We start from the raw sequence: 14,603 nt of genomic DNA on the forward strand, positions 1-14,603 counted from the left end.
GCAGCATGCTGCCTCTGCTTGACTCTGCATGCAGCCGGGCACACTGGGGGTGGGGACCCGCCTCCCCGCTTATTGCATGCTGGTGTGCACTATTCCACCGCCACTGCAGGCCCAACATCCTCCCTCCTTTCCTTCAGTTCTCCCACGCAGGCGAGCCCGGGGCTCCCCAGGACTCCAAGGAGACTGCAGGGTTGCCTGCCCGTCTAGGTCCCCTTTCCTTCATCCATCTCCTTTCCTTGCTGTGTGACCTTGAGGGAAGGCAGCGCCCTCTCTGGGCAATCAGATTCATCCAGCGCTTAAGACTAGAAGGGAAGAAGGTGCTTAAAGACTCTGTCCCAGAGGGCAAGGGAGGTTGGGCTATTCACTTTTTACATGTTTATGTTAACATGGTAGTGAGATATAATAAAGGTGTTTTTTAAAATTTGTTTTAAAAATGTATATCACTGCCCTTTGCCTCTACCCGATCTCTTTTTCTCATTAACTACGCCCAGGGTTGGTGAACTTTCTGAAAAGGGTCAGATAGTAAATACTTTGGGCTTTGTAGCCATATGCAAGGTTGTGAATTCTTTCTATTTGTATGCATTTACGTACAGTATTAATTTATTTATTTTGAGGCACTGGAATTGAAAACAGAGCTTTCTGCTGAGCTACATCCCTAACCCTCTTTTTAATTTTTTGTTTTGAGACAGTCTTGCTAATTGGCTCAGGCTGGCCTTGAACTTGTGATCCTCCTAACTCAGTCTCCTGGAGTGCTGGGATCACAGGTGTGTGCCACCCTGTGCAGCTTGTTTCGTTTCTTTTTTTCTAGCAATCCTTTAAAAATATAAACATGACTCTTAGCTGGAGGGCTATATAAGAACAGGTTGAGTGGAAAAGGAAAGAAAACGAAACACAAGCAGGCTGAGGGTGGGACTCTGCTCACAGGCTGCAGTTTCCCTCCTGAGCTCCACCACTGTGAGCATCCTAAGCTCAACCCTGAGTTACTACTTCTGTCCCCTAATTCGTACTGCAGTACTAAGCATAGAGTAGGTTCTCAGCAAACACAGAACTCAGTTAAACTGGTTGGGGTACGGACAGAGAAGAGAAAGAAAAGTCAGACTGGGCCTGACAGGAAACCAGGCCTACAGCCCAAACCGAGAACCCAGCGGTTTGCGGTAAGGGGAAAGGCAGCTTCTCTCAGTCACAGGTTCTCTCCCATGGCCTTGCAGGTCACAGATCTCAAAGCTCTCCCATTTCAAGCAGCAACTCTGCCTCCGTAAACAGCTGGCTCCTCACTCGTCTCCTCACAGCACGGCTGACAGCAGCCCAGAAAGAGCATACCCTTCCCCAGGGACTGCCCTGTTCTGCGTTCCTTGGTCCGGGTATGTGGTTCTCCGGCTACTCAACACTCCAAAAGCTGCTGGCTTGAAGATAGCATCTCCCTCCAGAGGTAACAGTGACTTGGCAAATATAGAATTACCTACTTAAATGCTATGAATTTAATTCTCAGGGGATGGCCAGGAAATCTTCCTGGTTAGTTTCTGGATGGAAGCAAGTTAGGAATAAATGCCCAGAAAGCTGCACAGCCAACCACAGTCACAGCCACAGTCCCCATCCTGGAACCATCAGAAGGCCAGAATTTTGCAGTGTTTCCTGAGAAATTTCAGAACCTGTGCTATGGCTTCCCCTAAGGCATTCTTGTTTCTGCAGCTCAAGCAGTCTGAGGTCAGAGCTGTATGCCCCAAGAGAGGGGTAACTCTTTCCTCTAGCATCCAAAATGCCCAGGATGACCGTCAGCACCTGCCCTGTTGAGAGCTGTCTTGCTGGGTCTGGGAGAACATAGAGGGAGGGGGAGCAGAGATGCTCTTTCATGTTCTGCTTGGTCTTCAAACTCCACAAAGCGGTGGAGCCACCCACAGAACACTGGCTCTATCTCCAGGCACTTCCGTCCTCCTCTTTCTCATCTTGAGATCCCAGAATAATTCACTGCAATGTTCTTTGTCAAGTCTGTGCCACCCCATATTCACCTCCCCATTTTTACGGAAGGAGAAAAAGGAACAAATGGTCCCTTGGGCGTTGTAACCAAGCAAGCAGATGCTTCCAAAAGAAGGTAAGTGGTAGATGCGTAACCGACTGACGGAGGAAAACACATTATCTAACCAACCAAGCTTCTCTCTAGTGTAGCAAGTCCCACATTTTAGATAAGAAAGAAACAAAAGGGTGGAAATAATTTGTTTAAGGGCAGGCTATGAGTTAGTGATGGAACAGGAAACAGCATCAGAGTCCCTTGATTCATACGAGGTCTGATCTGCAGGAGAGCCAATAGTGTGGGCAGTGACACCAGGAAACAAGGAGCCACAGTTAAGAGGAGGCTGTAGGAAGTAAGGAACGAAGGCATATGACAGAGGGACCCAGGTTTTGGATGCCTGACTTGGAAAAGCTAAGAGAGTGAGGTAGAGAAGGAACTGTCAGATATACTGGGTCCATGATAGACAGCATGGAGACCATATTCTGCAGGAAATTCAAAAGCAATAATTAATATAAACGTTGAAGGTACCGACAAGAGAGTTACAGCAAGAGAGAGGTGAAAGTTTTTTTACTCCTGAACATCAGTGCAAATGACAATTTCCTCTTGCTAGCTGCTAAGGCGTGCAGTGGTTTATCCTCACAGGTTCGTGTGCTGATGGCCTGGTCCCCAAGGTGGCAGTATTAAGAGATGGTGGAACCTTTAAGAGGTGGAGCCTAGGAGAAAGTGGTTAAGTCACTGGAGGTTCTGCCTTGGGAAGAGATTAATATGTTTCACCTGGGAACGGATCGTTATCGAGTAAGGCACTTGGACCCTTCTACATGTAGCTGGTTCCTTTCTGTTTCTCTGCCAATAAGGGACCCTGAACAGATAAGGTCACCAGATCTTGGACTTTCAGCCTCCAAAACTGTGAGCTAAACAAACCTTGCTTATTAATGAAGTACCTGCCTCAATCATTTTGTTACAGCAACAGAAAACAGACCAATATACGATTAGCCAGAATCAAAAGTGGTAGTGGGAAGCATCCATGTTTGTCTCAGGTCAGTAGGACCAGGGAAGCCAGTAGACAAAAAGCAGCTTGCCAGGAGGTGGAGGTTAAGCTCCTTATGCTGGTGTTTCCATAAGCCCTGGCAAGCAGGAAGGTTCCTTCATGTACATCAGATGACACTATAGCAAAGGAAGGCTTGTCCTAGAGATCTGAACAAGATGTAGTAGGAAGCACACCTGAGCTGAAAATATTTATCTCTCCAACTTTATCTGTGCAAATAATTATTGCAAAGTGATATTCTTGCCTTTTTTTAGGTGCATCAGCGTGTGATGAGCTACCAAGTAGGTGCTCAGTACAGAGCTCTTGCTTTGAGTTGGTGGTGACTGCTGGGTAGCACTGAAAGATTAAGGAGGCCCAGCTACCCCCAACTCTCAAATATGTGGGTGCACAGAATGTAGCACAGGTTTCACTCTGAGGGTTTCTGCCCTCTGACACTATGGGATTTGGGGCTTCTTCCCTTATTATCTGTTGCTGTAAAATCAGATTTAAAAAAAAGAAGAAACTATTTTATTCTAAGTAAATAACCAAGAAGGTTAAGTCGGCTGGGGAAGAAAACTCTTCCCAAGTTGGTATGTTTACAGTCTTGATGCCTTCCGGACATAGTTTTCTGAAATGCAGGGGAGGTTCTACCTACTGAGTGAAACCAATTCAAACCCATTGCTTTCTGCCAACTTGATCTGGGAAAGGTCCAACTCCTGGGCCTTTAACTTAAGACCAGGCAAATTGTGTACCAAATTACTAAACAGTGAAGGTCGTGGTTGACTTGCAATTTGAACTGGACACCACTGGTCACTGTTTCATACATAGCAAGGAAATAAATAAAAGAGAATCTAAATTTTCCATCAAGAGAGAGGTGGGCCAATATTTACTGACTGAGTGATTAATATAACACAACCATTTAAGTAGGCCTACTGTGCAGAAAACAGTAAGAAGGGATGTTGGGGGTTCATTAAAACGCTGCTCCACCTTAAGTTATACATTAAGTATTATCAAAGTTGTAAGTTTCTCATTTATAAGGATGATAACCAAATGATCTAGGCAAGTATGTTTTGAGTACCGTAATCTTGAAAGTTTTGAGATCTGACCCTGGAAAAATACTTTGAAACAGATGTCTGGGTAAGGTTTCTCTAGCTTGGCAATACTGACATTTTGGACTCAATTTTTTGTTGTGAGCGGCTGTTGTGTCCATTGTTAAGATGTTTAGCTGCACTGTTGACTCCTACCCGCCATGTGGCAGTGATGATACCCCTCCCCCAGTCATGATGATCAAAAACGTCTCCAAGCATTACCAGCTGTCCCATAAGAGCAACGCTACCTTAGTGGCTGAGAACCACTGGTCTAGAGATAGTCTGTCTTTAAGATCAATAAATGTACACAGGCCAAAGAAAGTAAAAGTTACCAAGTCAGGACACTAAAGCTTCTCATGCTGATTATTACATGTCATTCAGAGCATTTTAAAATGTATGCTGAAATGCTGATAGCAAAAATATACTTACTGTGTACAAGAAAACAAAAATCTTTCCACATCAGCAGCAAAGTGAGTTTTGTAAAGCCTTCTGCATCATATTCCACGACACCTCTAAGTAACAAAAACATACACACACAAACAGAAAACCCTCATAAAAATAAGGTATAAAAAAGATGGAACCAGGTAAAGCGTATATTTGTGAGGTTAGGGTTATTGAATCTCATGTGGATTTAAGGTGAATGAGTCTTACCACATGAAGGATGTGGGATTCGGAATGAGAACATCTAGGTTTAAGTCACAGCTTTGTCATTTACTATCTATTATGACCTCAGGCAAATACTTCAGTTTTAGATTCTCAATTTCCTCATGTGAGAAACACGTATAATATTTGCAAACTTCATTACAGGGTTGTGAAAAATAAAATATGATAAACAATAAAATGTAAACATTAATTACTAGTTATGAATAAAAGGACAAATTAAGAAGTCAAGTTAGCAATGACATTATAATACCAAATATTCTCATACTAACTGTATAATGATCATTAGGTCTCACTTTCATAAGCAATAACAGTATCACTGAATTTGGGGTTATATATTGTATAACTTTTCTCCCAAAATATGTGGACATCATTCACCTGTGTGTCCCAGCCCTTCCCCACTGGGCTCAAGGCAGAGTAGCAGTGTCAGAGGGGTGGGTGCTGAGTTCAGGAGGCAGGGACACTCTTCAACAGAATTCTGGTAGGCCTGCCTCATTCCTTTCCCCCACGAGCAGGGTGCCTGGGGGATGTTGCCACCGTAATGTGACAAAACTAAGTAGACACTGAGGACAAGAAGTATCTTCTCATCCAAGGAGGTCTTTGAAGTCTTTGGAGTTGCCTTCTCCCTGATTGGCCAAGTCAGACCAATCAGATCACTTCCACTGATGAGGAAGGGACAGCTGCAATCCTTGGAAAGGTAAAGGAACTAGGATCCTGAGGGCTAAGTGAGCTGTTTAAAGACCGTTAATAGTCATTCAGATCTTCTGCCTTCAGGAGGATTGCAAGTTTGAGCCCAGCCGGAGCAACTTAGCGAGACCTTGTCTCAAAATATAAAAGGGCTGGCAATGTAGCTCTGTGACAAGGCTCTGGGTTCAATCTCCAGTAGTGGAAAACAAACAATAACAAAAAAAACACAACCAAAACTTCTGCCATCAGTCAACAATGCTGTTTACTAGTTTCTGTTTCTATGAATTTATAATCTATTCAATGTTATGACATTGATATCTAAAATTTTTAGATATGATAGTATCTAAATGATAGTATCTGCATCCTATAGCCTTTTATCATGCATATAGTACAGCAAAACAATATAATTAGTGATTGTACACAAATAGGCTACTGTACTGTGTGCATAACATACACAAACATGTACATTAAAAGGAATGTTACTTAAAAACAAATATACATGCAGCTTTCATGTTTTTTTGTACTCCACTGGAGCTGTGTACCCCCAGGGTGTGCAAGTCCCACTCTGGAGGTCACTTTATTAGCTTCTCTATTTTTAATTATATATACTAAAGATAATCTTATATAAACATTAGAAGATTCATGTACTATTTATTAGCCACTGTATCAAAACTACTTCCTCAAAATGTTCATAAATAAGTTGAAAAAACTTAAGTATTAAAGACTCATGTGAGACAGTCATATTGTTTGGATACTGCTATTTCTATTTTGGATAATACAAAAAATGAATGAGAAAATCGCTTCACATTATTTTGAAGAATCAGAAATTTTGCTTGTAATTGTCCCACAGTTTAAAAATAATATCCCAGGGAATGGACAGTCTTGTCCTTGGCTTCATTTTTTCTTTCCTAGTCCCAATTTTCCAATTTCCTTTATTTTCTTATTTTAAAATGTACTTCTGTGCTCCTGTATATATGCTTCTATTATTTATCAACCTTCTCTGAAATAAGGTAGGCTCTACCCAGAGCACAGGAACCCTTAGCACTCAGCCCCACCCAACCGGCTGAGTGCCAACCTCGTAAGGGCTGAGGAAACACAGCCTCCCCCACACAGCCAAGGCCCGGCAGAAGCTTGGTAAGGGCCCAGATGGCATGAAAGGACACGGCCACCGAGCACGGCCTCTGGCAGCCAGAGGAAAGGACAAACGCACAGGAGGGCAGCAGCAGGAGGGGTCACTCTGCAGCTGCAGTTACATACTTCCCTTTTTGCTCTCCGTGTCCTCTTCTAACTCCTCAAGGATGAGTCTCTGCTTTTGTGTCTAATGTTAAATTTTCTTCCCAAATTTGTGTGCCCTGTTGGTAGTTTTGTCCCGTCAGTCCCTCCTCTTCTAGGTATATGACTTCCACAGTCTCAAGACTGTCTGCAATAAAATGTGTCCAAAATGCCTGCCTGGTTCACCCCTTGACTGCTGTGAGATGACAGAGGTGAAAGTGATGTGCAAACTGCAAAAAGCTCAACAGGCGAGGATTACTATCATTACTGCTGTGTCTGGGCCAAGCATGCTGTTGCTGCTGCTGTTTCTGCTTCGAGGATACCTGATTCTATTGCTTCCTAAAGAACGTTTGAAAAATGTCATCCTGGGAGCAATATACCAGACACAATTGAAATAGCATTGAAAAGGTGTGCATAAGGACTAATTACTATTTTCTTAATCAAGACCCCACATTAGGGTTGTCAGCAAGTAAGGGGATCATAGATACATGGTCTAAACAAAGCAGGACTTACGTGCCAAAGTGACTGAGGAAAGCAGCAATATACTCTCTTCTTTTATGATATCCTTGAATCACATACTGCACCTGGAATAGGAATCCAAAGCTGAGAGGAAGCGCAGAAAACATTTTTAATGTTTTATTGTGAAAAATTTCAAAGATTCAGAGAACTGGAAAGAATAGAAAAATGAGCACCCATACTCTCGCTACCTATACTCAACAACTATGACTACTTTGCCTCCCTGCTTCCTCCAGCGCTCTACACATTTATCAACCTATCAATCAAGCTTGCTGAAACATTTCAAAGGAAATGAGAGACCTCACGACAGTTCACCCTTAAATGCTTTAGTATCTAAGCTCCAAAGAATAAGACATACTCCTACATGATCGCAATGCCATGATTATACCCAACAAATTTAGCAGTCATTTTCTGGGTCATCTAGTACTCTGTCCATTTTCAAAATTTCCCACCTATCTGCAAAACATGTTAAAAACCAAGGTAGAATCAAGGATCATGGATTTTATTTGTTTTTATGTCCTTTAAATCTTTTGAATCTAGAATAATAATGATAGCACATCCCTGAGTGTAAGTATATGTGCAAAGATGTGTGTTCCCACACGTGCACGTATGACACTGACTCTTCAATGTGACTGGTTTAGTTTTCTAGTCTCAATTATCTGATTGCTTCCATCTTTTTTCTTTACCTTCTGTATTGCCTATACAATGGAAATTAGAGCCAACGGTCTGATTAGATTTGGATTAAACATTTTGGGGAGGAAGACTTCAAGGTGGTACTGGGCTTGCTCACTTGGTTAAGGTAATGGCAGCCAGACTGCTCCATTAGGAGATGCTCCACTGTGCCACAGTGAGTACGTATCATATCTGTACTCCCTGCCCACAGCCCCTAAAGAGTAACCTATGGGGCATTTCTCAAAGCATGTGAAGACCTAGTTCCCCATGAGGCATTCACCTAATAGTTTGGTAACAGCTGGGAGATTCATTTTTTTGAATCAACTGTTTATTAATGGCTGAAAAATCACGATTTTTTGAATTCCATCATTCTTATTGCACTTATCAGCTGATGTTCTCTGTAAAAAAAAACCTTTCATCATTTGGTTTTTCCTTTTGTTTTCTTGAACTCCTATTGACAAGATAATGCTTAAATCTTTCTTTTTAAGCTTTATCTTCAAAATAAGAAGTACTAAATTACAATAGATTTTATTTTGCCTTATCACTGAGTGACAGTTTCCATTTAAAAAACTGTGAACTCATTAAGCCAGGTATCTGCAAGTTAGCCATTTACACACCAGCTTCTAACACGAAAACAACTTTCCTCATCGCGTCCTCATAACAGCTGGAGGCAACAGCAGGGGAGAGACCCCAAAACTGTTTACATGGACTGTAGCCACACCGCATTTCCACGGCTACCAGAAGCTCAAGATGAAGTACTTGGAATAACCTTGACACAACTGATACTGATGGCCACGCTGCAGGCTTTAAAAGTGAAACAATTCCATTTATGCACTAGGGTTTATGTCAATTTATAAAAACAGTGCTTACTTTGCAGGCTCAATGCACGATCAGAAATGTTATTTTCGGAAAAGAAAAACAGATGATAAGTTTGCTTAAGTGGCTTTGTTTAAAGAGGGGATGAAAACAGTTCTGTGTACTTGGTTTTAAAAACAGAAAACCATTTTAACAGAAACCCACAACAAAACTGGCTATAAAGATAGATTCCAATGTAATTATGGAAATTCATTTGAAGAGATTGTTCCTAAAAGCAGCCCATACTGTCCTCGTTTGGAGCAAACAGAAGAACGCCCATTTGAAAAGACAAGTAAAATTAACGAAAGAGAACCAGATAAGAAAAACCAACTGATTCTTGTATTTCTGGGAAAATGATATTTTAATTTTTTTGAGGAAAATGTATGACTAGAAATTAATCTCAGTTGGAGAGCTTGAAAAAGGCTTTTCTTCTCAGTTCTGGAAGACCCAATTTGAATTTTTCTCTATAATTCTGGGACACAGATTTGAGGGCGGCATAGAGCCCCAGAATGTAAATAAGAATTCTGCCCTCCGACTGGTCTTGGAGGAGGGCAGCAGCTGGGGGACTCTCGTCCCACGAGAAGCTGCCACTCTGTGAGATTTACATGCCCCGGAATCGAGGCCGGGCCCAAAGGCTGCAGAGTTACCAGGTTTTAGTTTCTCTGACATTTGAAAATGATACAGAAGCCTTTGAGATATTATTGTTCCTTTAAAATATTTTCTATATAGAGATGAGCTATCTTTTGAATGAGAGAGACAAACAAAAGATCTCTTTTCCAAGCCAATATGAGCAAGTCAACAAGAGCAAGGAAAATAGCACTTTGGCAATTAAATAAACTGAGTCATAGTCCATGTGGGAGAGAATGGTTGCTTGTGCATTAATATCTCTAGTTTTTGGCTAAAGACACTCACTGGATGTTAACAAGTATATTTTATACTTTTTGGAAGTATCTGACAACTACCACTACAGTAAATTTAGCTACTTGTCCGTGTAATGACTCATTAACACAGCTAAAACAAAGCTTTAGATAATGTGATGTGCCTTCCAGCTGACCTGGAATTCTTGTCCCTAGGAGGAGGATTCCAGCAAACTCCTCCCAGAAGTGATGGGAAGAATCGAGAACTGACTATTAAAAGGTGAGGTACAGAAAAGTAGAAAGAAATTAAGGTAGTTTTAAAGAATTACCCTGATATCAACTAGCAGCAAACATAAGCATAGATGCATGCACACACCAGATAACTGGGAAGTAAAGGGGTTCAAAAATTTAGAGCCATAGGCTGGGAATAGGGGCACACCCCTTTAACTAGCATTTGGGAGGCTGAGTCAGGAGGATTGCTGTGAGCTTGAGGCCAGCCTGGGCTACACAGCAAGATCCTGTCTCAAAAATAAAACAAAACAAGAAACCCCAAAATTTAGAGCCGTAAAAAGATGTAAGATGTAGCAGAAATGTAGGGGATAAAAGAAATTCAAGAAAGAGATAACTTAAATCTCCAGATATAAAGTTAAGAGATGAAGATATGACTGGAATAGGAGGTCAAAATCCTTAGAAAAGAAAAGAAGAGGATAAAGAAATAGGGTGAGAAACAGATGATTGGAAAGGCAGACATCAGGTGGAGGTGGAGGGGCTAGTGCATGCGTGATGACCCTGGGTCTGCGGTGTGCTGGGGGAGCCTCGCACGACAGGAGGGCCAGGGGACTGGCTTTTACCTTGTTGGTGAGCAGGTGGCACACTTGAGGAACATAATCAATGAGGCATCCTCCTCCTGGAAAAGCTGGGATGTGAAGAGCTGAGGAGCCACCGAGTGCACTGGAAGGACAAGAGCAGTGTGAACACTTCCCTCAGGGTTCACACCTTAGAAAATGAAGCCTCCAACAGACCCAGCCTCCCTCCTCACGGTCTGGCTGCCACTGCCTGGGACTGACAATGACGAGAGGTGGGGTTTACGGCTCTATTTCTATATTTGATTTTATTTTAAATTGATACGCATTTGTCGTACATAATTATCACATTCACTATCGGGAATTTGTGCCTCTACATAAGACATCTTAATTCTTTTTTCCCATTCCCCTCCCTTCAACCCTTTCCCCCTCCATTTACAAAGGCTTTGTTTCCATTTTTTCCCGTTTTTCCCTTCTCTTCCCCACTCCCTTGTCCCCCTTCCCATTTGAACATGTCCTTCCTACTTCCCAATATCTATCTTCTATTATGCTCCTTATTTACTCTTTGGGCTTCTCACACCACAGAAACAATGCATTTTCTATATTTTAATCCACTGTTACATTATCATGTACATGTTGCCCATCAATAAAAACAACTAAGGCTTTCATCACCCAAAAGCACAAATTAGCAAACGCTGACTGGCACAGACAGATGGCTTACAAACATAAACAAGTTGTGTGTATTATCGAAACACTCTTTTACAGTCTTCATTATGATGCCTGAGCCTGATTCAGTGCTGGACAAAGATAAGGTACTCATTAAACACATGAACTGAACCAAAAGGAACTGATGCAGCCTTGCAGCAGTATATTTAGACTAGTTCTATAGCTTCTCAGTTCTGTTATTCTGTATCTAAAAGCTATACAGGAACGTACAGTCTAAACAACAAAGTATAGTCAATAACTGTTGATCCAAACACTAAGATACAAGGACAATTCAGAAACAGTTTCCACAACTTTCAGAAGCGTCAGTTAACCAGCATATAACTATTAGAAAAAACTGTCAAAACTTTACAGCATGCATTTCATTTATCAACCTTAATCTTTCCTTTGCCCTAGTTTTTCTTTATTTAATGTACATATTTCTATGAATCCCTTAAAACCTCCCTGTAATATGATGAGATATTAAAAAAAAAATCTCTAAAATTCCTTCATTCTGTGATTATCCACTATCCAAGTTCCTAAAACTACTAGGTTGTAAATGGAAGAAAAGGATGTGAACTGCCTAGAAGCACACTCCTGAAGAGGTGAGGCCAGGCCGGCTAAGTGTAGGGCTTGTGATACAGGGAACACATCTAAGTATTAAAAGGACTCAAGACTCATCCTGTACTGACCATGGATTTCTGAAATTATTTTTCTGATAAAGATGAATTTTGTTTGTTTATGGGATTGAAAATGCGCAACAAACAAAAGCTCAGGTGATGTGAGGAAATCGATGTGGAAAGGAAACATTTGAAATTAACGTTTTTTTTCTCAGATGACAGCTCAGATGATACAACTCTGACAACTGAGACCATTAATGAGAGCACATCTGACTCAGTGTGACAGTAATGAATCACCTGCACTGGCAACTGCACAGAACCAGCACGGCCACTGTTTCCTTTTCTAGTATGAGAGGAGACATTGGATTTGATGTAACTAAACTCTGAGGAACGTGACGAAAATTCACAGGGCTTTCTTTCTGTCCTCTGGATGCATGAAGTATACAGAAGACAAACATCTCATTAGAAGGTTCTTACGATTCCATCAGCATGGAAAACTGCTCAAGAAGATATGGGCAAGAAAAATAGATCCATTATCTATCTTTTACAGTGACAGGTTAAGTATCTGTGTAATATGAACAAAACCAGGCTCCGGGCTGCCCATACCTTTACTTTAGAGGAACAATGCTTGGCATTATAATCCCCCAGTAGATAGTTCTCAGGACTTGGTGGTAATGGGCTCTCACTATTTATATAAAGTATAGGATAAGTTTTTAATCATTTAATAGATTACATACAAAGAAGGGAAGGAAAACAGTCTATGGGCAACCCTCTGAACTTTATCCCCCCCCCCCCCGATTTCTTTACCTCTCTGAATTGTGTCATTTGAAAATATAGTCATGAAACAAAAATTACTATAATGAAGCACAGAAGCAGAAATCCAAAGCCTAGTGACTGTATTTGCTGCCAGGCCATGTTTCTACACCCTGGCACTGTGATTATTAAGAACATGTCTTGCTAACTGCTTTATCATATTACCTAATTTAATCGACCTCACATCTCAATGAGGTGGGAATGATTGCAATTTTACAGATGAAGAAATCGATGTTTGGAAAGACGAGTAAATTGCCTCAGGTTTGCAGAACTAGTTGGCAGTAGAACCAAGACAGGAACACAGGTCTGTCTGCCAGGCCTCAGAGCCTGTGCCTGCCTTTTTTTTTTTTTCCCCTGAAACAGGCTGCCTCTCTAAGGGGAGGACCTGGGGAGGAGGGCTGGGGACAGAACCCAGAGCCTCGTGCATGCTAGCCAAGTGCTCTACCACTGAGTTACACTCCCAGCCCAAGGAATGAGTTGGAAAGAAACAGTGGGTCTGCTCCAGTCTTCTGGGTCAGGATCCCAAGGAGGATAAAGGGCTCCCAACAGGCACTCAGGCCATGGCTGAAGCAGATGCTGCTCACCTCCCTTTGCACCCTTCTGTGTGGCAGGCAGGCAGACAGGCACTGATCTTTATGTTTTTCTTCCCTCTGCAGTAACCCCGGCCTGCTGTCAGACTCACTCCACCATGGAGGTGATGAGCCGACCACTACACATGGCCCCATCTACTCTGACTTTTTCCACCATGCACAGCAAGCCTCAGTGCTTGAAGCACTTCAGTCTTAACGAAAGACTGCTTTAACTGAGTTTATTTCTGAAGGATGCTTATTTCACCTTTTGTTTAATAGTAGTTTCTGAGCTTGTGAGGGTGTACAGCCTACCATCCAGTGCCACACACTGATAAGTGCTGCTGATTCATGCATGCATATCCGCCTCACGGGTAAATATTTAACAGGTCAGCTATAGCCTGAATGCTGCCCTCACTATGCTGAATAAACAAAGTCAAGTGCCATGATATAGAAAATCTATGATATGTTTAGAGGGTGGGAGGCAGAGGTAAGGCCTTGTGATCTCTAATTATTTAACACTGATGAACCAAAAATTCTTGGGCTGAGCACATACAACAGAAACCTCACCCTGTGCGGAGATCTCAGCTTGCTCTGATACCCCAGGGAATGCAGGGCCCAGGAGGGAGAAGGCAGGGCCTGACCAGGCCCTGTGGTAGCTGAGCTGGGACTGGGGCTGGGTGAAGAAGAGATGAAAGGAACCACTGGGGCTGCTTCTGATCTCTAGAGCAGGGCAGGGAGGAGGCAGGGGCAAGAAGGTGAGGAAAGTAATCAGGGTGGCAGACTAAAGTTGGGAGGGGGAAAGGGTAAAAGGGGCTGCTTTGTGAGAAGGTACCTTCTATTTCCTCACGGACTATAATGAAATACGAAATTAGTTGGTAATTCTCCAAACTGAAACCAGTTCTGTGGGTATAAATGAGAAGGCTACGGTCAGTAGCCTTCTTTCCATCAATGAAGTTAATAAAACAGGTGAAAAGGTAACCAGGAAAGCCCTTCTGGCTCTGTCTCATTGGTTCTAAAAAGATACACTTAAGAACTGTCTCTGTTGAAGGTATTAATCTACAATTTTCCATGCAGATGAAGTTGATGGAGCTCTTTGTGAAATCTCCTCGGTCTGCAAACTCTTAAGAGTCTCTGATATGGAAGACTTGGCTGCAGTGTGATAGCATAAAGGAACAATTTTTGAGTATTCTGACATGGAAAAATGAAGAGAGTCAGCCTACCTGAAAACCTGACTGGAAGAGTGGCTTTGATTTTGAGTAATCACAAAATAGCAACTTCCCAAATAAAATGAGCAAAACACAATTTAGACTAGAGAAATACAGCAGGGCTAGGGATTCTCAGTCGTCAGTATTCCTTTTAGCCAGCTGGTTCTACTCAACTTTCTCAGCACTGCAGCAGGGATAACACTACTCTCAAAGAGAAAGACTCATCTCTCAAAGCATTAAAAGGGTTCGAGA

General features: G+C 42.1%; 1 protein-coding gene across 5 annotated transcripts in view; it reads right to left on the reverse strand.

Annotated features, from left to right (window-relative positions):
• Nucleotides 1-14,603, reverse strand: part of Babam2 (BRISC and BRCA1 A complex member 2) — a 413,096-nt gene that overhangs the window by 68,044 nt on the left and 330,449 nt on the right. For 4 of the 5 annotated variants that reach the window (XM_013070150.3, XM_021253641.2, XM_004839227.4 and 1 more), the window contains 3 exons: nucleotides 10,491-10,590; nucleotides 7,253-7,323; nucleotides 4,550-4,632 (listed from right to left, as the gene is read on the reverse strand). In XM_013070150.3, coding sequence (XP_012925604.1) covers nucleotides 4,550-4,632; nucleotides 7,253-7,323; nucleotides 10,491-10,590 — 254 coding nt within the window. Of the gene's footprint in view, nucleotides 1-2,558; nucleotides 2,722-4,549; nucleotides 4,633-7,252; nucleotides 7,324-10,490; nucleotides 10,591-14,603 lie in introns of those variants that run through there. The other variant, XM_013070151.3, reaches the window with a different exon arrangement.

This window comes from Heterocephalus glaber, unplaced genomic scaffold, assembly GCF_053883595.1.
Source record: "Heterocephalus glaber isolate CG9 unplaced genomic scaffold, H.glaber_assembly_v1.0 deba00001457, whole genome shotgun sequence".
Classification (NCBI taxonomy): domain Eukaryota; kingdom Metazoa; phylum Chordata; class Mammalia; order Rodentia; family Bathyergidae; genus Heterocephalus; species Heterocephalus glaber.